The 24,133-nt window shown below is 35.3% G+C and overlaps 1 protein-coding gene across 1 annotated transcript; it reads right to left on the reverse strand.

The window, feature by feature from the left end:
* Positions 1 to 1,275: 1,275 nt before the first annotated feature.
* LOC130728149 (kinesin-like protein KIN-UB) lies at positions 1,276 to 15,469 on the reverse strand. The gene is made up of 19 exons (XM_057579515.1): positions 15,244 to 15,469; positions 12,911 to 13,011; positions 12,670 to 12,792; positions 12,293 to 12,478; positions 11,877 to 12,098; positions 11,583 to 11,736; positions 10,270 to 10,419; positions 9,927 to 10,015; positions 9,124 to 9,327; positions 8,021 to 8,137; positions 6,460 to 6,594; positions 6,239 to 6,370; positions 5,535 to 5,673; positions 5,370 to 5,462; positions 3,454 to 3,579; positions 3,164 to 3,289; positions 2,477 to 2,620; positions 2,054 to 2,182; positions 1,276 to 1,968 (listed from the first exon to the last, which is right to left on the reverse strand). Exons 1-19 carry the CDS (start codon positions 15,362 to 15,364, stop codon positions 1,808 to 1,810), a joined length of 2,652 nt encoding a protein of 883 aa, XP_057435498.1. The 5' UTR covers positions 15,365 to 15,469; the 3' UTR covers positions 1,276 to 1,807.
* Positions 15,470 to 24,133: the final 8,664 nt, after the last annotated feature.

Raw genomic sequence — 24,133 nt, forward strand, 5'->3', positions numbered from 1 at the left:
ATTCGATTCTTCTAAGTGTATGTTTGTTAACAGACTTTAAGGATCTTCTTCTATGAAGGATAAAAATATTTCATGCATGTTGTCTTTCTTCTAAGTGTATGTTTGTTAACAAACTTTAAGGATCTTCTTCTATAAAGAATACAAATATCCCATGCATGTTTTCTTAAGAAAATAGTTCAACCAGATGTGTATAAAGAGCCTCGAAACAATTAAGATTGGAGTTGATCCAAGGTGAGTAAAGCTTCTCGTCTACCCAAACTTGCCAGCTTATATATTTAGGTTAAATTGAGACATTTTATTTGAACCTATTAATCACATAAACGCTTACATAAGTGTTTGGATGGAACTTATGAAAAAAACTTCAACCTTTATCATATTTTGATTTTGAGCTTAATTCAATAAAATCTTCAAATTAGTTTATAAATAAGAATTAATGTGAGAATCGTTTATTGTTATACGATTTTAATTAAGTTGTTTATCTTAAGATAAGTAAAGACTAAGGATACATTTGGGTAAACAACTTAATTAAGCATGTATGATAATAAACCAAAATTCAAATGATATGCAAAAATATAAAAATTAAATATTCATTCATTTTACGACTTCAACTCATCATGATGAGAAGGTTAGGAAAAGTAAACTTCATATGTCAAAGGAGTACATCCAAACTTAGAGACCAAAAGTGTAGCAAAAAATATACAATGAAAATATTCTTGTCATGCTAAAATATAGTTAAGTGTATAACTAGTAAATAAAATAATTTTTTTATGTGGGAGGAAGAGAGATATAGGAAGAAAGGAGAGAAAATGTAAAAATGTGATAGATAATTTAATTGATAAATAGAAGAGAAATAGATAGAAAATAAAGATGAAAAAAGAGTCTATGTCAATATGCCCACCAGTTAAGTGCATAAAAAATAAACATAGAATTACAACTCTTTCATGTAAATATAGAAAAAAGTAGAGAATTTCAATAAGTATAAAATAAAAAAGAACCTCGTAATTGCCTCCAAAAATTAGACATGTTGGACCAATATTCTGGCTAACAGTAAAACATTGTTTTGGAAAATTTGTATATTATTAGAGATTTAGCCTCAAGTATATGTGTCCATCGCAATATTATAATTTCGTTGCATTTCAAAAAACAAATTCAGTATGACTACACTATCAAATCAAAGTGTTCAGAAAAACACTAATTTCGAAGAGAACCCAAAAAAAAAACACTTATTGGCCGTCAAAGCTGCTAAAAAATGATTAATTCCATACACCGGCAGCAAAAACAAAATATAATGATTTTCATTAATTACATGAATCAATAATAAATACAACATTGTACCCAAAAAAAAATTACAACATTAGGCAACTTCATATAATTTAGGGTAATCAAAATTTGACTAGCCCTTTGTTTGACAGAACATATTCTCACCTTCTTACCCCTACCCAAAACATGCTCTTCATCTATTTTCCCCCCTCTATCAATATACATACATTCTAGGTCAGTAATGACTAGATATCACAAAAAGTACATGCTAAACCCCAGCTCGTCACATAAATATAGCAAGATATGCTACAAAGGATTTAGCTCATTTAAAGTGAAAGAATCACTTTAAAAGATAAAGTAACTCATCACATTTGTCGATTGAGAAATTAATTCTTGAGATTCAAAGAACATCATAATTTGCAAATACGTGTGCAAATATATGATGACAATCTCACCCGTTGACTTCTCATTCAACGATTGTAATTACTTAATTTACTCTCTAAAATGACCCTTAGGAGAACCAAAATATTCCAGGGTAGAATTGAATTCAATATTCTACACGCAGCCGCCGGAGTTCTGCTTTGAATGGAGGGATAGAACTGAGAGTCCGACGCGCAAGACTCCGTATGTCCTCTCGTGAACAATCCCGTGAAATCCTGACAAGCTCCCAGAGGGCACCTCCACTAATCATGTCTTTCGCATTCACTTCTGCAATATTTATACCTCAGTTGTTTGAAATTTTTCAATAATGTATTTCGAAAAACTGAAAAACAATCATGAGAAGTCACGTTACCATGCTGGGCCAAGTGGCACAGTGCAAGCTCAATGTGACGCCTGATTGGTGCAGCTTCATTGTTAGCATTTTGTACTATCCACGGAAGTGCACCATCTTCTATCAAAATAGATCTGCCACTTTTTATCCCTGAGTGCAAAATGTAATTATAAGGCGTCAAACTAAACCTCTTTATCTCTTTAGCTACTCTCTGACACTATAAATATTTTCAATGGCTTCACAAGGAGTGAGTGAACAATTTGGCTGCAATGGCTTGCAGAATTTAGGAACACGGAATTCAAGTTAATGTAAATCAATGCAGGACTGACATTTTGGTGACAGTAGCCGAGGAACAACTTTGTCCATTTTCTACCTAATTTAACATCTACACTTTCAACATTTTTACTGATGAGAAACAAATATTAAGGAGGAAGTGAAGTAGACCTTGATTAGAAGCTCGAGACTCGCATTTTGCGAAGTTAGCAATTCCCCGTGCAACTTGGGAGAGAACATCTGGATGCCCACATCTTACAATTCCAAGTAAAGCCTTGATACCTCCCTGAGATCTTAGAGTCATCAATATTTTATCTGGACAAAGAACAAGACAACATTATAAATAAATGACAAAAGGTATCCATTAATGGAAACATGAAAATAATGATTTCAAATGTAAAATCTACAAGTAAAAGCACCATCATCGAATACAACTTAAATGTTGACAGATACACTGAATGAACAAAATTGGCACGAAGCTAGCACAAAGGTTTAATATAACATGATGACTCACCTAACACATTTCATAAAGAAAGTCGAAATAATACTCTTTTATCTCTAAAATAGAAAAGTCAAAGAAACGCTTCAGCTTTGCATATGGTATTACTTTGCAAAATTATGCAAAATAAATCCCATTGAACAGGCAAATTACGTTGAAGCAGTATCAGAATAAGAAACAAGAAAGGATACCAACAAGGACAGTGTATATCATTCAGGGTCACTGGCCAATCATGGCATCAAAATTAGACTAATTATTAGTACATCACCAACTTGATGTGTCTTCCCAGTTGTTTTAGTAGGCAATAAATTTAACTCAGACATTTAGTGGCATGAATGACTAGAAAACAATGAAAATACCATTTCCACATAGGTTAGCAATTGCCCCAGCAACCATTCGAAGAGTTTGTGGATCTTCAGCATCAGATGCAGTCATTGATAACAGAGTAATTCCTCCTTCAGCCATTATGAGTTCTTGATTTGCTTCTGAATTGCCACAAAAGAAGGCAAGACAATATCAATACTAATTATGCACAACCACAAACAAATTGTACTGTTACCGAAGTCTGAAGCTAGATCATCATGTTATCTAATTTTTTTGGGTGTGTGCGTGGTGTGGGGTGGGGGGGGGGGGGTACTATCTACATCACCATTCATAGCAAGATTGGCAATTGCCCCAGCAGCTACTCTCCGAACAGTTTCATCCTCGTATCTTCGAAGAAGCATCAGCAAGGAAGTAAGACCGCCAGATTCAACAATTCTCTTCTGATTAGCCTCTGCATATACATTGAGTGTGTTTGGATAAGTGTTTCTAGGAACTAATGCCTTTGTACAGAGAATTTTTAATGACTTACAGTAAAATAACTTGTTTGGATATCTAATGAAAGAATTTGAGAATACTATGTATTTTGATAGGGACTTTTTTTAACTCAACAAGGAATTTGAAATTCAACATATTAGACGGAATTGTGAAAATCCTCCATCTTTTCTTTCTCCCAAAAATCCAACCAACTACTGTGCCACTACTACATAGTCAGTATCCAAACAACATATTTTATAAATACCAGCAATTAAAATATGTCAAATTCAAGTCTTGAAAATTTTAAAATCATTCATTCAAACATAGGGTGAGATAAATTACAAATACATGAGCATAGACTATGAAAGACTGAGCATTTGAGGCCCCCAGAAAACACCCCAACAACTGAACTTCAAAAAGATTGGGAATTTGGGCCACCAACGCTTCAAATTCCCGCACATAAGCGTCAACGGTACCTCTTTGTCTGAGAGTTTTCAGTCTGTCGGAAACATTACTATTGCTACCGTCACCAAAACGTTGAGCAAAAGTGGGATCAATGAATTCCGAGTAAGATCGAGAGTATGGCAACAGAGAAAATGAAACCAATGAGTGGCTTCCCCTTTCATGCTAAGGAATGCCAATTGCATCTTCTCTCCCTCCGGCACATGGTGTACCTCAAAGATTTCCTCCGCCCGAGCGATCCAAGACACCGGATCCACCCCTTCAAACACTGGAAGCTCGACCTCCAAATCCTGAAAAGCTTCCTCCATGACGGCCAAAACCAGAACAAAATGAAAGAAACGAAGATGTGTCGTTGTGGGCGCACAGATCTGGATGCCCATAGAAAATAGAGCCCGAACAGTAGGGTGTGAAACTGAGACAGAAGAGGGCGCAAAACAGAAGAGCAAGCCACACAAGCATGGTGCACTACGGGTCACACAAGAAAGGTGTGCGAATCAGAGGAGCAGGTCAACATGTATGGGGCGAAATCAGAGCAAAAAGAAGGGAAAAATCAACCCCAGATGGGCCCAGAAGCGGGCAGCCAAATCCAGGTGCAAACCTAAAAAAATCACACAGAAAAACATGCAAATCTGGTCAAGAAAACAGCGGCGGCGGCTGTCTGACTCGGCGGCAGCCTGGACATCGTCAGAGGTGGGCGAGAGCGGCAGTGGCGGTGGTGCAGGTCCGGCAGCAGTACGACTGGGGAAGTGGGTGATGCGGTGTGGTAGATGCAGAGGATAGGAGGCCAGGTTGGATCAAATTGTTTAGGGTTTGGAAATTAACTCAGACAGTCAAACAGGGGCAAGGGAGGAATTAGGATAAAAAAAGTAATTTTTTGGTATTTTTATTATATGTACTGGAAAATAAAAGACACAAGAAGGAAATCCTTCTTTTACAGGGGACTCTTACAAAGGTAAAAACCTTCCACTAAACTCCATAATCAAAACTTACCCTAACCTAATGAGGGGGCACTTATTTATAATAGACTAATCCTAGACTTATCCCCTAAGAAATAAAGATAGATTTCCAAAACAAAAGATAATTCCTAAAATAAAATATAAACTCCTAAAAGAAAAGATTTTCTTTATCTAAAGATAGACATAAACTAAACCAAATCCTAACATAATGCATCAAGTATAAAATTCATTAGTATCACTACCATAAAAGCTTGAATTTTATTGAAGATTTTGCTGGCCAAACATCAGCAAACAGTTAGTAGAAATAGATGATCCAAAAACCGATGCTTAAGAAGACTTTAGAATCTACCTTCAGCTGCAAGGTTGGCTACCACTTTCACAGCATGAATTCGTACATTGGCATCGTCCGACTCCAGCAATGATAAAATCTTTTGCAATCCAACTGTAAAAATAATGCAAGTCATATACACACAGATGTTGTAATGTTTCAATTATAACTAAAAACAACTTGTACCTTGCTCAAAGAGTGTAGCAACAGATGACTTCTGACCATTCCCAGTGTCTTTGAATTGGGAATGCCTAACCTGTGTCATGGAGGAATCCATGGCGGAAAATGTGCTCCCAGAGCTTCCACTTTCCAAACACCTTCTCATCTGTTGTCATAACATTAAACCATACTGTATCAAAGTGATGCTGAAAAGAACATAAGGTAGCTTGCAGCTAGAGGCTAAGGAGAGACCAAACAACCTTGGTCCCATAATCACTACAAATTTCAACGTGCTAGCCAATCTTCTTTTTAATGGAACTTTTTGAAGAGCTTTAGAATAAAAATGTGTCAAGATAGACTCAGAAACTAGCTTCTGGTGCTGCTTCATTTAGTGTTCAAGTTGTTTTGAAATTCAAAAGTCCTAATAACAGTTGGACTGTCATGCAAATCTTTAGTGTATTTTGTTGGAAAGGCTATTAACTTAATGCATGTCTTTCAGCACTCACATTAGTTCAGAGTAGGATTATGATTATGACCTCTATTTGGTGCCTTGCTCATGTTTGTTTAAAGAAGTTTCTAACTTTCTATAACTGACACACAGAGATATTGACGAGCTTTATGCATTTTATCAAATACATAACTGCAAAGCAAATCAATAGAATTCAAGCAAAACTTAATATTATTCACGTTCATGCTGCAGGCTCAGTCAGCACCCAACATAAAACAAATACCTGGTCAGCTTCAAAGGTCAATTGCAATAATTGACTTCTTAATATTATAATTTCATCTTCAAGTTTCTTTTTCTGATTTACTTCATCCTCCAGCATGTTGTGAAGCTTTATAGTCTCCAAATCCCCTCCTGCCTAGTACACCAAAAAGATTCTAATATACCCGAAATCCATGATTGAAAAATAAAGAATTCAGAGAGGTTAGCCATTTAACTGGAACTCACGTCTGCTTGTGTATATATCCCCAGCTGATTTTTTAGACGTTTTACCTCTTCTTCAGCCTCCTTTCTCCGCTTGCTTTCAGTTTCAAGCAGCATTTTGACCTCGGCAAGTTCATTTGGAGAAGGTTGTGCAGGCCCCTGTGCCAAAAAGACGTAAACAGATAAATATAAAAGTACCAAAGAATAAAATAAGAGAGGGAAAGAAAAGGTAAATGGAACACTACAACTCTGCAAGGCACTGAATATACTAATTTGACAAGCCAATTGGCAAAACATAAACCTTCACAACGGAACCAGTGAAGATTGGTGATTATACAATTTAATTTAGTACAGGCCATGGCAGTTTAAGTGAAGATAACGTTACTGAGAAATTACGAAAATAGGAGATTGAAAGACAAAAACAAGGAAATATATATAAGCCAAATAAAACAACACAAACTCATTGTCATCTTTTAGAGAATTCTTCAATTTTCTAAAAACAACAAAGTAGATAACTAGATATACTACTGAAAGTCTGGAACAAAAGTAAGCTCTAATATATTAGCATTAGGAGTAACTTTTCAAAAAAAAAATATTAGCATTAGGAGTAGAAATGGTTCAGGTCAAGCCTGACCTATTCCCCCAACCATAAGTCTAGCTCCAGCCTAATTATTTGACATAGGCCTTCTTTTAGGGTCTAAGCCTTTAAAATGCCCACAAATGAAAAAATTCAATAAATTACCAAGAAAATCCAATAAGACAATAATTTAATATTTAAACATGCTTAAGTAGGTGGACTATTATGCTGAAAATGCTTTTTGGATGGCAAAGTCTAGCCCTTTTAGCTAAAAATTTAAAAATGTCTCCATAGGGCCAAGACCATGGCGAATCATATTCAAGCTAGGCCCTGAACGACCTCCCTAACAGGCTAACCTATCAACTCCTAATAAGCACGATCTATTTATAGCTAAACTAGCCTAAAGGGATATGAAGTTAGAGTGTCAATATGATTTAGTATAGAAACATATTAACTCCAAGGCCTATTTACAGCCTGACTCAATCATTTTTTAATAAAAGAATTTAATAAGGTGAAGAGAAAGAATTGCAAAGAGAAGGGAGGATAACAATCCTCCATGATAAAATAACAAACAGAAAAGCACTAAAAGAGAGAGAAGATGGAACAGAGCCACCCAATTCCAAACATATGCTAGAAAAACTCCATTAGAACGCCAATATGAATTAAACCAAAGAGAAACTAAACACCTATCTTAAGTGTTGTTCCATAGAAACCTCCTTGAAAATACATGACATACGTTCCAACCAATTACACCAAAGAGTAGCATGGTTCACACATCACATCAACTAGGAATTTAGGTTCTTGACTCTCACTAAAACTATGAAAGAAAATAATCAAGAATTGGCCCATGAACCTACGATACACCTAACATTCTAAAAAAAATATAAATTAGGAAACAGTAACAGATGATAATATCTCAAACAAAACCTCATCAATAAATAAAAAGGAATGGCAAATTAATCCATCTCAAAGATTTGTAGAGTAGTAATACTGTTTAAAAAGGAATACCTCTCCACTATCAGCCACAAAACTATTTCGGTCATTTCTTCCTTGATTCAACACCAACTTCTGCTCCAGCTCCTTTACCAATTCCATATACTCCATCTGGCATTTCAATCTCTCTTTCTACAGGGTACAAACATACAACTCCATGTGAGAAATTGGGAAAATATTAGATGTTTAAAAAAAAAAAAAAAACTTAAGTTAGCATCTTTCGTAATGCAGGCTTTCAAAAGAATATAACATAAAGGTTTTGCACCATGCCTAATCTCTGCTTCAGAATACAATGCAGAGAACTAGGGATAGCAAAAAATGGGCATCTAAAAGAGCATTTATAGATAATTATGAGAATTAAATAAACATAATGTAGCATTTTTGGACTTAATAGTTGGAAGGGCATATTCCCAGAGCACTATACAGCATTAAAAAAAATTAATACATGTTATATCCTAGAATATTATTCAGTCTAGTTCTATGAGACACAAATGCCTAAAACTTAAAATACTCAAGCCACAGAGAAACCCATTATTTTAGATAAATCATTTCTTATCCTCGTAAAGCACAGGCTTAGGAATTTCTTTTGAAAACAACACCCAACAGAAACCATCCTTCCTCAACAAGACCTGGACTCTGCTCAGCTAAGCCATACCTCAAAATTACTATGTTGCATGTAAGTTTTGTTCACAGCACTGAGAGGCTGGAACAACACCATGTTAGAAGTGTATTGCTTAGTTAGTTAGAACCAGCCCAACTATAGTTAAATGTTTGTTAGAGTTGGGTACTCGGTTTAACTATAGTTAGATTAGCTTCTGTTAGAAGATTGAGTAAGTATACTCAATCCATAAATATTATTAAAATTTGAGAGACCTAATTTGAGAGATCATGCATCACATACTTTAGCAACAACTAAAAGACTCATCTGTACATTATTATGCATAGTGCTTACAAAATATTTCAAACCTAGAAGACTTAATAGCAACAACTAAAGCAAAGCCTTTTTCCACTGGGTGGGTTCAGCTACATGGATTAGTGACACCATAGAACACTGTGAAAAACAGAAGACTTAAATGCAGTCAGGATAGTTCTACTTTCATATAGATGATAAGACAAACCTCTAAACCATCTGCAAAGTTTCTTTCAACCTCAGCAATACGACATTGTGCCTCCAAATTTATTTTTTCAACTTCATCCTCAAAAGCTTTCTGCTGCCTTTCATTTTCTGCAATAAGCTTATCTAATTGTACTTCAAGCTTTCGAGACAAGCTTTTATAATCAAACTCCTCCTTTATTTTGAGCATATTCTCAACTTTCATAGCCTGAGACAAAAAAACACACATTAACTTATCTTTCACTCACAACCAACCATACCAATTGTTAACAAAACTTTTCATTTGAATTAATAGTCATAAGGGGGAGGGAGAGGAGGAGGAGATGCTTAAAAAGATAAAATGTCAGTAACAAGTCAATCAAAACCTGTGATGAGTTAATTATGAATGCACATTTTAGAAATGATTTTACAAGAAACTTTCTCCTTTTTTAAAAGCTATCTCAAAAAGCTGTCAAAAATAAGTCAGTATTTTTCTAAAAAGCTGAAATAAACAATCACGAATGAAGATAGAATGAGCAAATTTAGAGACCACCACACCACCAGCAAGGTTATATTAATGCTGTGACACAAGGAGGCAGGTACAGAATCTCTAAAATCATCAAACAAATGCACTAAATAACAACCTGTGACACGATATCTCTAAGAAAGGATTTTCAAAATACTTTTCAAAACTGATATCAAATTACATTAAAACAAATACACAGTGAAACAGGCATGAAGGGATATAAATTCAAAAATGACATTTAAGCATATTGGAAAGATAGGAACTGTATATTAAAAAACAGATACTCAGTTATGAAACCTGACCCTTTGACCAAACAATATGGTACTAGAAGTCTCTCCTCGATGACGTGGGGATGGGCCAATGGTCACAATCAATGAAGTCCTAGCAGTACCTGCAAATTATTGGAAAACATCAAGCAGGGAATAATACAACCAAAACCACTGAAGCCTTCAACAGATAGGAATAAAGTTTAAGAATAACGGCATGTGTTGCAAAGACTGAGAAAGATACAGTAAATATGTCAGCCAAGGATTTAAGAAACCAGTTAACTTCACCAATCACCATAAATGACATCTAACCAAAATACTGGATCACTTCATTAAAGAACTGAAAGCTACTAATAAAAAACAGATTAAGGAAACTTACCGCCAAAAGAATCTCGGAGCATCCGTGTAAGCTTTGAATCACGAAATGGAACATGAGCACTGTTCTCTGCTAGAGAATTGATGCATTTTCCCAGTGAACTAAGTGAAAGGTTGATAGATTTAGCTTCCTCTAGCATGTGCCCCTCGCTTCCTGGAAAGGAAAAAGAAAAGAAGCAAAGTTTCAGCACATACCAACTTAAACAGAAGCTCGTAGCCACTTAAAGTTAAGACTGTTGAAAACTCAGAACTCTGTAAATCTAATTCTCATTCATTTCAAGATAGTGCACAATGAACCATAGTACAGTATTTATAGAAGGAGATGAAGCTTGATGAACAAGCTAACAGTTCTAACAAACTCTAACAACTAACTCTAAATTCTGTTATGCCAGCTAGGCTTGACAGCTAAGCAAGCATAACTAACACACTAACTCAGCTACAAACAGTAGCTTTACTTAACACGAGTAGTATACTCTAATAAAGACAAGGACCAGCACTGAATAGACTTACAAATTTTGAAAAGGCAAGATACAAGATATATTAAAGGGTGGTTGATTTGAATTCAGTTTTCATTTCAATTAATATTTTCTGTCTTTAATTTTTAATATTAATTATAAAAATGCTAGATTGTTTTCATTTTTCCTTTTGTCAAGATTCTATGAAGAAATTGGTGAAAGCTACCATTCACAAAACCTGAAAACAAAAAACAAATGAAGTAAAAATTGTTTACACCATTTCCTCAATAAAATCTTGAATACAGGAAATAAAGTGACAATGTTCATAATAATTAGTAAAACCAAATCACCTGACAATAAAAACAGAAAACAAACCAAAAACCTCATTAGATGTTTCCAAACACCATTTAGCACTTAGCAGTGTAAATCTCCAGAAAATAACAAATACAAAAAAATGCACAACAATTACCAAATACTTTTGGATGCGTATCACCCAGTGTAGGAGGCCCTTATTTATTATTACATTCAAGGAACTGTGTAAATTAACAATTATTCATACAAAAGATAACTGATCCCATTGACAAAAGTACAAGTAACAAAATTAGGTTCATCAAACAATTATAATCAAAGCATTCAACTCCAAATAATAGTAATTTAACATTGTTAATTCTTCAATTACTCAAGCTTTTAAAATGTAAGAATAAAAAATGGCAAGCAAAGTTCTAGCGATAACCATATTCTCCTGCAACAGATCATCAGAATACATCATAGTGCATGCATGCATACATAACCAATGCTTCTTCAGGAAGCCACTCATGCAAGAATAATCGATTCATGACGTGCTCTGAAATTCAGTATATACCTGACTTATGGACACGCTCTGAACCTGCTAGGTCTACCACAACCAACTTGCTCTTCCGAACAAGTGGTTTTGAAGGTTTAATCAAGTGAGAGGTATCGCCATTTTGACTAGATACAATATCTTCATTTTCTATGACAGACCTTTTAATGTGAACCTGTATGATAGTATGGGAAAATATAACTTCATCAAGATGGGCTATTATTCTTAAGAAATGGCAATCAGTAGCTAACTGGATTTCTTGAATTGAGATAAATAAAAATATAAAAGGTAAACAAACATAGTTTCTTATTTCACCATCAGAATAGCGTGACTACGAGAAGATTCAGTATTCAATTTTGTATTAGCAGCAATTCGATTAGCTTCTCCTACACTTAACAACTCCAAAAAACTCTGTTGGTCCCTGATTTCTACAATAGTTGCCCCAGGCAAGGATACATCGCCAGTTCTTGGATCATCCACAATAGGAATGTTATCATTTGCTGGATTAAGCAAGTCCTGGAGAGTTTCCATGTAAAGCTGCACATTTATGTTATGTCAGACAAAATGAGTTAAAATTTTCACAAAATTAAAATGGCCAAGAAGTGTTCCGTAAAATAAAGAACTCTTTCATGATCAAATAAAATAGGGCATAAAAAGAACAGAAACTAGAAGATAAAAATCAATGGATATGATGCAAAATTCAGTAAAGCACATAGTAATATGAATATAACCTGCAGATATGAGACAGTAATAGAATCAGTATCTGGAGACAAGTCAGCAAGAATATCCTCCATGGAACGCACCATAATCCCACGATCAGAGGTGTCTCCTTCCCCCAGTCGTCCAAGAGTAAAAGTTTTCCCCGTTCCAGTTTGACCATAAGCCATCACAGTCCCATTATAACCATCAAGAACACTCTAAGCAACCAGAAATCAATCACATGTTAAGCTACAGAGCATAAAAAAGAGATGACAATGTAGGGATGAATACTGTGTATCAAAATAGCACAGATGTTTATCAAATCATAAATAACACCAACATAAAGTAGCAAATGGAAAGGGATAGCTCGTTAAAGGATGTTCATGAGATGTGCACCATTATAACAGACCTCCACAACTGGCTTAGCCACAACTTCATAGACACGTTTCTGTGATGCATATTCGGTAAGCACCTCATCAAACTCATAAGTGTCTGAATCCCAGTTATTCCTGCGAAGTTTCAGTCTTTTAAGCTGAAGGAGAGCAAAAACACAAAAGATTAAACATCAAACAAGTGTAATGCATGAAACAACCCAAGAAAATCAACGAAAAACAGAAATTCCTGACAGTTATTAATCAAATAAAATGCACCTCAGGCTGTACTTCAACACAGTCAGCAAAATCAGCATCAGCCATCATTTCTTCAGCGTTTCTTGGTCTCAATCTTACGGCCACTCGAACTCTTCCAAGCACTGAACAGTACACAAAAAAGATAAGATAGCAAGTTGAAGTAACTCCTCCATACCAGAAAGCACAATAAAAAAGAAAAAGAATCTAAGAGTCAGATTAGTTTCAACTTTCAAGAATTGGCTTTCATGCAAAATAAAAAAGACAAATTATAACGACATTCGCAGAAACTAAACCCTTGAACCCTAACGTATCTAGAATCTCTAGACATACTGGCTAATGACCATTGAGGAACCTTAAACCTTATAACTTCATCATGCGATGAACTTCTCTGTGGCCTTTTCACCATCATTATTACCAAAATCTTTCCAACCTGTTAAAAATATAATGTGATAAGAACCTTGGGAGAACCACACCACAAAAGCTAGCTGTTGTAGTTGGAGAGCCCAAGGCCTTATAAACCCCACATTAGAATCCCATACTTCCAATGTGGGACTCAAGTCCCATACCTTGCAATGGGGTCCTAACATCCCACCACGCTCCGCAGCCCCGGCGCCCACGCGGGCTGGCTGTGCACTAGCCCCACGACTAGTCCCGGGCGAACACTGCAATGCCGGCGTCACCACCCGCGCCGCTCGTTTGCAGCTCAGAGACATGGTGGAAGGCTATGATACCATTGATAAGAACCTTGGGAGAATCACACCACAAAAGCTAGCTGTTGTAGTTGGAGAGCCCAAGGCCTTATAAACCCCACATTAGAATCCCATACTTCCAATGTGGGACTCAAGTCCCATACCTTGCAATGGGGTCCTAACATAATGTAAAACCATTCAGACTCCTTTACCCAATAGCTTAAGCTTTTGAGATAATTGGTTCTTGACATGGTACAAGAGTCTACGACTAAGTGGTCTAGAGTTCGATCTTTGTTGCCACATGTAGGCAGACTTGTGCATTGTCCACGCTTCAAGCCCAAGTGGGCTCTTGTATGAGGGGGCATTTTAGAAATATAATAAAAAGTCATTCAGAGTTCTTTACCCAATAGCTTAAACTTTTGGGATAATTGGTTCTTGACACAACCTAATATTCACCTATCAACTTTGCAATAAACCACAAATGACGCAATAGTATGAAGGGGCCTCATTGTATACGTTGGTTGTTAGACACAGGACTCTGATTTAGGTAAAGGCTCTACCTTCAAGTATGTTAGTTTCCTGGGTTTTAGCTATGAAGCATCGACTCTGACAGGGACACGACACGGCTAACATCTAAAAATTAGGACTCTGAACTTTTTCTGCCCTATGTCGATGAGCTTAAAAAACTAAGAATCATTTTACAAAGTAACCACTATGTCTCAAAAAGAAAGAGCTAATCTATTTAACGGTTTTGTCCTCCTCTTTGATCACCATCATTTAGAGAAATAGACTCTAGCTCCAGTTCATCAAATGATAAATTAGCAACTTGAAGAATTTCACCCTCATCAAATGATCCAAACTCATATTCCACTATATCCCATATGCTAATTTAAAATAAGGATATTTTATTCTTTGACTTGAAAAGTAATAATAATATCAATAACCCACAAGTGTCCAGCCAACAAGAGGTGTCAGGTTGTGTCCAAACCGAAGAAAAAAAAATTGCCCGGACACCGCAAAAAGGTTTCTAAGTACGGGTGTCAGTGTCTGACACCAAGACACTCCTTTGGAGATAGGTGTCCGTGCTTCATACTACTCATTCGAACTATTTCCCCATGACCCCTCACATTGTGCTTAAAAACCATGCTCATCGAAATACCACCAAATCCCACACTCACATCTTCATACCAAGCTCTAAAAACACAACACATCAAGAACTCCAGATCTAACTGCAGTGAGCAGGGGTTTAAACAACCAATGCCGACCACGCATCAGATCATTCAACAAACAGCCGGTACTATATCACACATTGACTTTCTAATTCACCATTCTAACAGTTAAAGTTTTCCCCAAAAAAACACACAGCTAAACTAAACATGAACGCCGCCGGAATAGAAACATGCAAGCAACCACCAACCAGAGTGACTGAACAAAATGGTCCCCTTCCAAAAAGCCACGAAACTCGCACTATTAGGTCACAATCAAGAGCGATTAAAAATCAAACAAAAACACAGTGACTAGCTTCATTGATTATTGCCTCCTAATCCTAGCTAGAGCTACATTTCCAGTACAGCACACGCAAGTTATCTATCTATTTCTCTTTGCTTAGGGTTTTGGCGGTGGTTGATGAAATTGGAGAGAGAGAGAGAGGGAGGAGGGACTAACCGGCGTCGTTGCGGTTGGGGCGGCGGACGGCGGATCCCGGCGAGGAAGGGCGGGGACGAGGCTTGAGGGGGCGATCGAACTTGGCGCTTCCTCTTTGGGCGCCATTTCGGATGGAAGCCATCGAGGAGGAGGAGGAAAACCGAGTCAGCGGTTTTGGGAACTCGAAATGGAAGTGGGGGAAGAAGAAGAGGGAGAGAGGGAAGGGGGTGTGGTGGAGCCCAGAAGTGTGAGTGTGGGGTCGTTAATTGGTGGTGGGTCCCACTCTTATTAGTACCGTGACTGTGAGAGAAACTGTAGAGTTGGACTTGTACAGTTAAATCCAAACTATTGACGTATATGCATTGTATCGACAAAAAGGAAAAATGTGCTTAATTGTGTAGATCATGGTTTTTTATATATATGTTTAAAATCGCTTTTTTATTAGTGTCTGTTTCAAAACTATTATAGTTTAAGATTTTTACACAAAGTTTAAAAGTTCATTAATTAATATTATAATTTGATTGAAACAGCCTTATTTAATATGAGTTATAGAAAAAAGAGTGAACACAATTTATTAGTCAACTAATTTGAGAGAAATGTAATTGGTGGAAATAAGAGGTGATACTTAAAAAATACAATATTAAATGAGGGCATGAGTGGAAGAGGATTAGATAAAGTGTTTTGGATATGTAAAACAACATTGGTTTTAGAACAAAACAAAAAAACTAAAATTACAATAGTTTTGGAACAAATGGAGTATGTTTTTTTTAAGAAGCTTTTTTATTATGTTGCTATAAATTATAAAATAATTTTTTATTTTAACAATTTATATATAGGTATAAGTTAAAATTTTATCTCAGTCACAATTACATGAAAAAAGCTACTACTTTCATTAGATACATTATATATTTATTATATATAAACTTCAATATTATTCCGTTCATTCCTAATTCTAATATCTAATACAAAAAATTACGCTTATTAAGAAAACACTAAATGTCTAAATGTGTCTAATTAGTGTATTGATTTTAAAAAAATACATACATTCTTCCATATTTAGAGCATCTCCAATGGGAGTGTCTCACACTAAAGAGATTCTCCCACCCACTAGTGTCTCACACCATTAAAGAGAAATGGTTCTTCCACCATGTATAATTTGGGTGTGGTAGTGTAGACACTTCTCTCTCATGTGCCTCTCATAAATATGTTCACATAAAATATTATTATATTTGCTTATCATTTAATCCCCAAAGTATGTAGTTGATTGTAGGGTCTACAAGAGAAATTTTTAAGAGTTTTAGGGTTGGAGTAAAAAATTAGTAAGTGGTTTAGATGATGTGTGACACTATGCAAAATTGTAAAAAATGAATTGTAGACACTCTAGTGAATGTGATGGATAAAGATGCTCTTACCATTTGTCATTTTCTCTCACTAATAATAATTACATTAATGGTAGGTGATTTTAATTAAAATTTTGAAAATGAAACACACAATTAATGTAAGGGGTATATATGGAAGAAAATGTATCTTCATTGCTGAAAATCATAAGACTAATCTTTCATCTTACCGCTAGCGTACTAGACTATAAGATGAAAGTTTTTTTGCTTACCAGTATCCTCTACGAGAGATAATCTTGTTCGAGCCAGTACATTATATATACGAGATGAGGTTAACACTCCTAGTTTGAGTTTATTCATCCACAAGACTCAAATTTGAAAGACCTTATTTAATTATAATCAAGCATGTATCACTTGAAATAATCACTTGTACTTGTACTTGTAGTTAGTTAATTGGGTTAACTATTAGATTGGTCCCTGTTTTTGTCTCGCCGTCTGAGGTAAGTCCCTCCCCGGAAAATTTATTGCATTTGGTCCTCGTGTTTGAAAAACTTTTGGAGCGGATCCTCGCCGGAGGGCGGAGCTCCGGCGAGTGCTTAAATGGCATGCTGACTGTGTTAAGTCGGCTGATGTGGATTTAAAAATAAATAACAGATCATCTCCAGGTAAAATATTTTTTATTTTTATTTTTATAAATAATTATTAAATCAATAATTTAAATAACATTTACATTAAAAAACACCAAATCAACCCAAAATCCCAAATTGACCTAAAAAACATTAAACAAATCCCTTCTTCTCTCTTGCTGCACCTCACCCAGAAGATGTGTTCTTCAACACCACAACCGCCGCCGCCAACCACTTCCTCCTCCACCGTCCACAAACGCCACAACCACACCCAATCCACCGCGCTTTCCACCTCCTTGTAAGTTTCATTTTTCCTCTGAGATTCCTGGATCGATGTTCACCGAGGCACGTCTTCAAGCAACTACCTAACGCTGCAAGCGGTGGGGAAAATAAGAGGAAAAGAAGGAAGAGGAACAGAACCAGTGCCTTTGCTAAAACTGAAAACTTGAACAATCTCTCTAACGGGATCAAGCCGTCGAGATCGACCACCCTCTTATGTGCTACAGCAACCGCATCAAGGCCCTCAGTTCCTGCAACGGCCTCCTCTGCATCTTCTCCTATGCTCTCTGTTGCGCGAGGACCATGGGCGTTTTCGTCGGCGGGGATCTGCACTAGGTTGTGACTCGGATTTGATGGATTTGGGGGTGGGTTTGATGGATCTGATAGATTTGGGGGTGGAATTTATGTTTGGTGTTTGATGGATCTGCACTGGCGTTTTCGTTTCTGGGTGGATTTGATGTTTGGCGTTTGATGTTTGGGGTTCCCATTGTAGGTGGGGGTTGGGGTGGGGGTGGAGGTTTCGGTTGCAGGTGGTGGTGGGGTTGGGGTTGGGCCTTGGGGTTCTGGTTCCCCAATTCCTGTTTCAAATCAACAACATCAACTACCCATGAGTAGGAAGCAACCGTGGGGAAAACATTATAGATTACATGAAGATGAAGAACGACAAGATGAGTTACATGAAGATGAATAACACTTTAATTTTTGGGTTTTAAAGTTTAAGGGTTGATGATGGAAAAAGATGATGAGGATGAAGACTTGGGGATTTTGTGTTTGGGGAATGGACCCTTGGCGAATTTAGGGATTTTGTGTTTGTTTCTGGAAATGATGAATTGAAAGATGAAGGTGAGATTGAAAATGAAGATGAATGTGAGATTGTTGATGATTTTGTTTTTTTGGTAAAGAATTGAAGATAAATGAATTTTTTATTCTAATTTTACAATACAAATTTAATTTGAATTGATAAAACCCGTCTTTCTATAATTTTTATTTTTTAGAATAATATGAGTTGTAATTTTTTTTTAATTAAATTTTTTTTTTTAATCCATATCACTTTAGTAAGCACAGTCAGTATGTCATTTAAGCACTCGCCGGAGCTCCAAACTCCGGCGAGGATCCGCTCCAAAAAAATTTCAAAGACAATGACTATTTACAATAATTTTTCCGGCGAGGGACTTAGATCAGACGGCGACACAAAGACAGAGACTAATATGATGATTAACCCTAGTTAATTTTAAAATAACTCTTATTAAAATTAAAAGTACTTTTATCAATATGTGTGTGTGTGTTTGCTTTTTTTTTAAATATATCAATTTTCATAAAATACAATCATTTTTAAGTATCATTATCGTCGGAAAAAACATTTTTTGTTTTAACTATTAACATTATTGGATACGTAAATTTATAGTAGTTAATATTTTATATTTTAAAAGGGCTAAATAAAATAGTTTGTTATGAATAAGCTTTAAATTCCATAAAGCAGGTTGTAAGGTTGGATAGTTCCTCCTGTCTTAGCTTCCATTATTTTGTTCATATCAAAAGGGAATGCAATGGAGTAACTGATTATTTAGCTACGAAGTCTTCTTTTTTTTGGGCAAAATTTTTGGGTGAAAAATTATCCCCATGTTAATCTTTCTCACTTCTGTCTTTCATGTGTCATCTTCTGATTCAGCTTAATGAAAGTAGTAAAAAGAAATTCTTCAATTTTTTATGAAAATGTGTACACTATTTTCCCAATAAGACTTTTAATTCTAAAATAAAGTTTATTTGATTGAATTAATAGTGAGCACATACATCTTTTTTTTACAAGAGTTAAATATGTTTCTGCTAAAAAATGTTTTTACAAGAGCACATACAAACTCTAAAAAATGAATAAAAAATTTGTAGATATTAAAATTGAAATTTACCCATCTAATTAACTATATGAAAAAACATACGATATATTCATTTTGCATTAAAAATTTACATTGGAAAAGAATACAGTACTCCAAAGTCCAATGGAGCCGGCATTCATGTAAAAATAAAAAGCTATACTTTGTAGTAATTTGTTTTTAATATTATTTTATCTCATTAAATAGTTTAAAATACATTTAACTTTTTTTCAGTTAAAAAAACTATTTTTTTCTTCTCTTTAAAATTTTGGTGTAACTTGTAGTGCGTTTTTTTATAAGTAAATGTTAGTTGTTAATAAATTAGTACAAATTATCTATTCTTAGAGTTCGAATCCTGACTCTTTACCTACAATTACCCTAGCTCAACCATGCGAGCTACACACCTCATCCACTTGTAGCGGGTGAAACAACTGGGAATACGAGGAAGCAAGAAGACAAGGATGCCACAACTCACTCGCAGTGTCCCTGCATCATGGAGCCTTAAAATATGGGCTTAATCATGTAACGTGTGTGTGTGTCCTTGGAGGACAATAAGTTTTTGTAAGTTTTTTTTTTTTTAAAGTAATAAGTTTTTGTTTCCTACATAACATGTGTTTTTTTTTATGTAATGTGTCTTATTTATTATGTACTAGTTTTGTACCTGTGACGTGCACGATTGATATTATAAAAAACATGAATATATAATATTTACAATAAAAAGCTATTTTTTAGAAGTTAATAAAAATCTAAACTAACCATAAATATATGTCATTAAAATTATCCATATTTATTCAATACTTAGTGAAAATATCTTTATAAATTATTATTTTTTTACTGTTGAACATGCATTTTCTTCATTAATAATCGCATGAATTTTCAAACTTTATTTGTTTATAACTCTTGAATGCGCCATACAATTTCAAATAATATTACTGGTCACTTCTCTCCATTGTTGTTTCTAACGCACCACCAACCTTAGCCACCATCAACCCAAAACTCAGGACCACCCACCGACCAAACTTCCCTAAAACCTTTGACATCACCATTCTAGTCTCACCTTCTTCCTCCCATGAAGATTGAGAGGGGTGAACGAGGTCTAGAGACTTTTTTGGCATGTCATAAGATTTCTTAAAATATTTCTTAAAATACCACCACTAGGAAGAAACAAAAACCACAATCGGAGTTGAAAAGAAAGGGGGAAACAATAAGGGTAAGGAACATATCTTCATTAGGATTATGTGTATTAAGAGTTTGCAAGCAAGTCAAGAAATGTGAGACTCACATAGACCAACACATACCACAATAGACTCACATATGTCTTATAATTCAGTTATATAAGTGATATATTGTGCTTCCTTTTTATATGGATTGATCAACCATATCTATAGTAGTTAATTAGCTCTTAATCTGAGGATTAAAGCCTCGTTTGGAAGAGCTTATTTGAGCTTATCTGATAGCATAAGCGCTTATCCCAGTGTTTGGGAGAACTTATGCAAACAACTTATGGTCTACCATAACTTGATTTGAACTTATTTTCATAAGCTATTCAGGATAGCTTATGTTTATATATAACTTATTTTCAATTTATTTTAATATTTTTTTAAAATAGCTTATGAATAAGCGCTTATGTCATAAACGCTTATGACCATAAGTGCTTAATTAAGTAGTTATTCCAAACATGACTTAATTATGGAATAGTAAAAAAGGAAAGAACATTGAAGGATTGGTAATAACTCGCTCCTAATAAGAGGCTTTAGGATTAGTTCTTGTATGTTTCCAACTTCTTATGCATCTAGGTAGTGAAGTACCAATGGGACACCTATACACTTCATGCTTATTTTCACTGATCAACTTACAACGACGCCTGCTTATAATTAGTTAGTGCAGTTAGGTAGTGCAATTAGCAATAACTTAGCAATGAGCTAGAATTTTAAGAGGGTATGTTTGATGCAATAATAATTAGGATAACATATGTAATACCGAGGGAAATGATCCAATTTCATCGTAGTCTCACTCTCAAGGCTTCTCTTATTCGATCTCTTAATCTTCATAATTGCTTACTTTGCTTTCTTGGGTAGTCACAAACAAACACTCAAACATTCGATAGCATGACACTGAATCCAGCTCAACCATGTATTTTCTTAATCCTTTGAGTTCGATACTTGAGACTTACCATCCTATGTCCTTTGAGTTCAATACTTGAGACTTACCATCCTATATTACTTAAGTGGTAAAGTGCGCTGCTCTTCAAGCGTATGTTACTTTAACTCAAAACATGGCTATGGAGATGAATTTACTACAAGTGATGCATTAGGTGATGGTGTGCAAGCTGTTGTTGCTTCCAAGAATAAAATCCCCACGTATTTTGAGGATTTTGATAATGAATATTGATGTTCAGAGGATTTATAAAGTCAACTTGCAAGTGATGAAGATCATGAGGAGGAATGAAATGAAGTTCCCCAAGTTTAAGTTGGGTGAAGATGAGGCACATGTACGATTAAGTTGAGCCATGCTTTCAATACTCCCACACTTTTTAAGACTGTTGTTAAATAATACGCTTTGCAAAGTGAGAAAAGTGTTTTCTTTAAGAAGAATGATATGAAGAGGATTGTAGAAGAAATGCATAGATGAATGTCTAATTTATCTTAGGGTGGCTAAGTATGAGCATCGTACTTACTTCCAAAGTGTGAGTTTGAATGATGAGCATATGTGCCACAAGACTTCAAAAAATTGATAAGAAAAGACAAGAAGCCTTCCAAGAAAATTGGTTCGTACTATGAGGTTTACACCTAGCATGAAATATAAAAGGTTGAGAAAGTCAAGAATAGTTGAGGTATAGTCTTGAGTAGATATTAGAAATATAAAGTAAAGGTGAAGACATTGAAGATGATTGAAATGGGCAGTGAAAGAGTAGTACAAGCATCTTAGGAGTCATGTAAATGAACTATATTTAAGAAGCAACTCAAATAGTACTATGATTATCAAAATTCAAAAGGACTTTGGAACAAGATTGACCAGCTTTTGAGAGGATTTATGTATGTTTTACTACCTACAAGATGACTTTTGCTCCCATTTATAGACCCTTGATAGGATTGTATGGTTGTTTCCTAAATGCTTCAAAATAGGATGATTACCATGAGAAGATGAGATTTGTCTTGATTACCCTATCTATTGGTTGCATGATGTTTAACAATGCAATTTTTGAAGAGCACGTACACTCTTACTACATGTTTTTTTTTTGGGTACAATACTACATGTAATATGCTTATAATTTTTGTTTGTTAATAATATTATTGTTGCTGATATAGTTATAATTGCTAAGTTTTGGTGATGAGCTGTTGTGTTTTTTTGTAGGAGAACAACATTTTTAAAGAAATATGAGTATATAATATTAGAATGCGGATCCTCTCCAGCTGATGGAGGGTCCTGCAGGTACATATCACCCACTTGAGTTTTTTAGTTATAAATTTAGTTTTCACCTAAACACATCTCAACTATTAAATATTTTAATCTATGGCTATAAATCTGCTGCACATTGTTGGGCTGGAGAGGATCCTGATCCATAATTATTACCATCAAATGGTTCCAAGTTGTGGCCAGTTAGTCATGTTCCACCAATCAATCCACCATGCATGAGAAAGCCACCTCGAAGGCTCAGGATATAGATGAGGAATACAAATGAGGAGACTAAAAACCCACACAAACTATGAAGACAACAAAGTATTGTTAATTGTAGAAGAGGTGGATAATGGGGACATAATGTCAAGATTTGCATTGGCAAACCTGTTGGTGATAAGGTCATACCAAGAAGAGGCAACAAGGTAAGGTAGTTGTGATATTGCTTTAAGCTATTGATGACTCACTCCTGCTAACCATGTCTTTTTTTATACAATCAAGATCATACACATGTGACTCACCTTGAATAGAGGGCAAGTAGTAGTGAAACAAGTTAGGGATCAGTTGGAGATGTACAAGCATAGGGAACTGCCCGACCTTCACAGGGAGATGCTCAACTTTTACCAAATCAATATGCACAACCACAATCTGCTCATAACTCACAGGAGGTCAACTCAATAAGAGCAACCACAACTCATGTTGGGAGAAGAACGGGTAGAAAGAGGACAAGACTTGTTGCGAGAACTCAAGGAAGCAAGTTGTGATGACATTTTATGGAACAAGTTGTATTTTTTGTTTTAGCTAGAAACTCCTAATGTTGTATTTAAGAACAAGTATGATATTTTTTGTACCAAGTGGTGGTTGAGATATTTGGTTTTTTTTTGGGACATGTTATTATGTGGTAGTGGGCACTTAAGGTGTTGTCTATGTTTTGTGGAAATTTGTAGTTGATGATATATTTCAATATGAAAATTTGGTTGATCTTGAGTCAATTTTTTGACAACTGGTTCATTTTGTGCAAGATTGCTCTTATGTAAACACAACCACAAAGCAACATTGCTTAAAAGTTAAAACCCAATTCTGAATCATTAAACTTTTTCAATTTAAAAAAAAAATCCATAATGAATGTCAACTGGACCAAATAATTTTTACTCCTTCAAAAATTATAATCATCAATGAACCAAATAATCTTCAATTTAATTCATTTAAACTTTGAGAAAATTTTACATTTATCCCATACCAAACTCTATTTCAGCATAACTTACAACCCAATTGCATTACAATTGTGCATTATAACCAAACATCTTCTAATAAGATCCTAATCCATAAACCCACAAAAACACCCAATTTTTAACTTCAGCTCTTCACATAGGGCATTCCAAGTACAACTACTAACACTGCGCAA

The sequence above is a fragment of the Lotus japonicus genome, chromosome 1 (assembly GCF_012489685.1).
Source record: "Lotus japonicus ecotype B-129 chromosome 1, LjGifu_v1.2".
Lineage (NCBI taxonomy): Eukaryota > Viridiplantae > Streptophyta > Magnoliopsida > Fabales > Fabaceae > Lotus > Lotus japonicus.

What these genes read in the sequence shown, in the direction of transcription:
- LOC130728149 (XM_057579515.1), bottom strand. Translation starts at nt 15,364, where the DNA reads ATGGCTTCCATCCGAAATGGCGCCCAAAGAGGAAGCGCCAAGTTCGAT. An exon ending in TTACTGTCTCATATCTGCAG is followed by an intron (nt 12,099 to 12,292) that starts GTTATATTCATA and finishes ATAAATGTGCAG; the next exon opens with CTTTACATGGAAACTCTCCA. An exon ending in AGCCAACCTTGCAGCTGAAG is followed by an intron (nt 3,580 to 5,369) that starts GTAGATTCTAAA and finishes ATGTATATGCAG; the next exon opens with AGGCTAATCAGAAGAGAATT.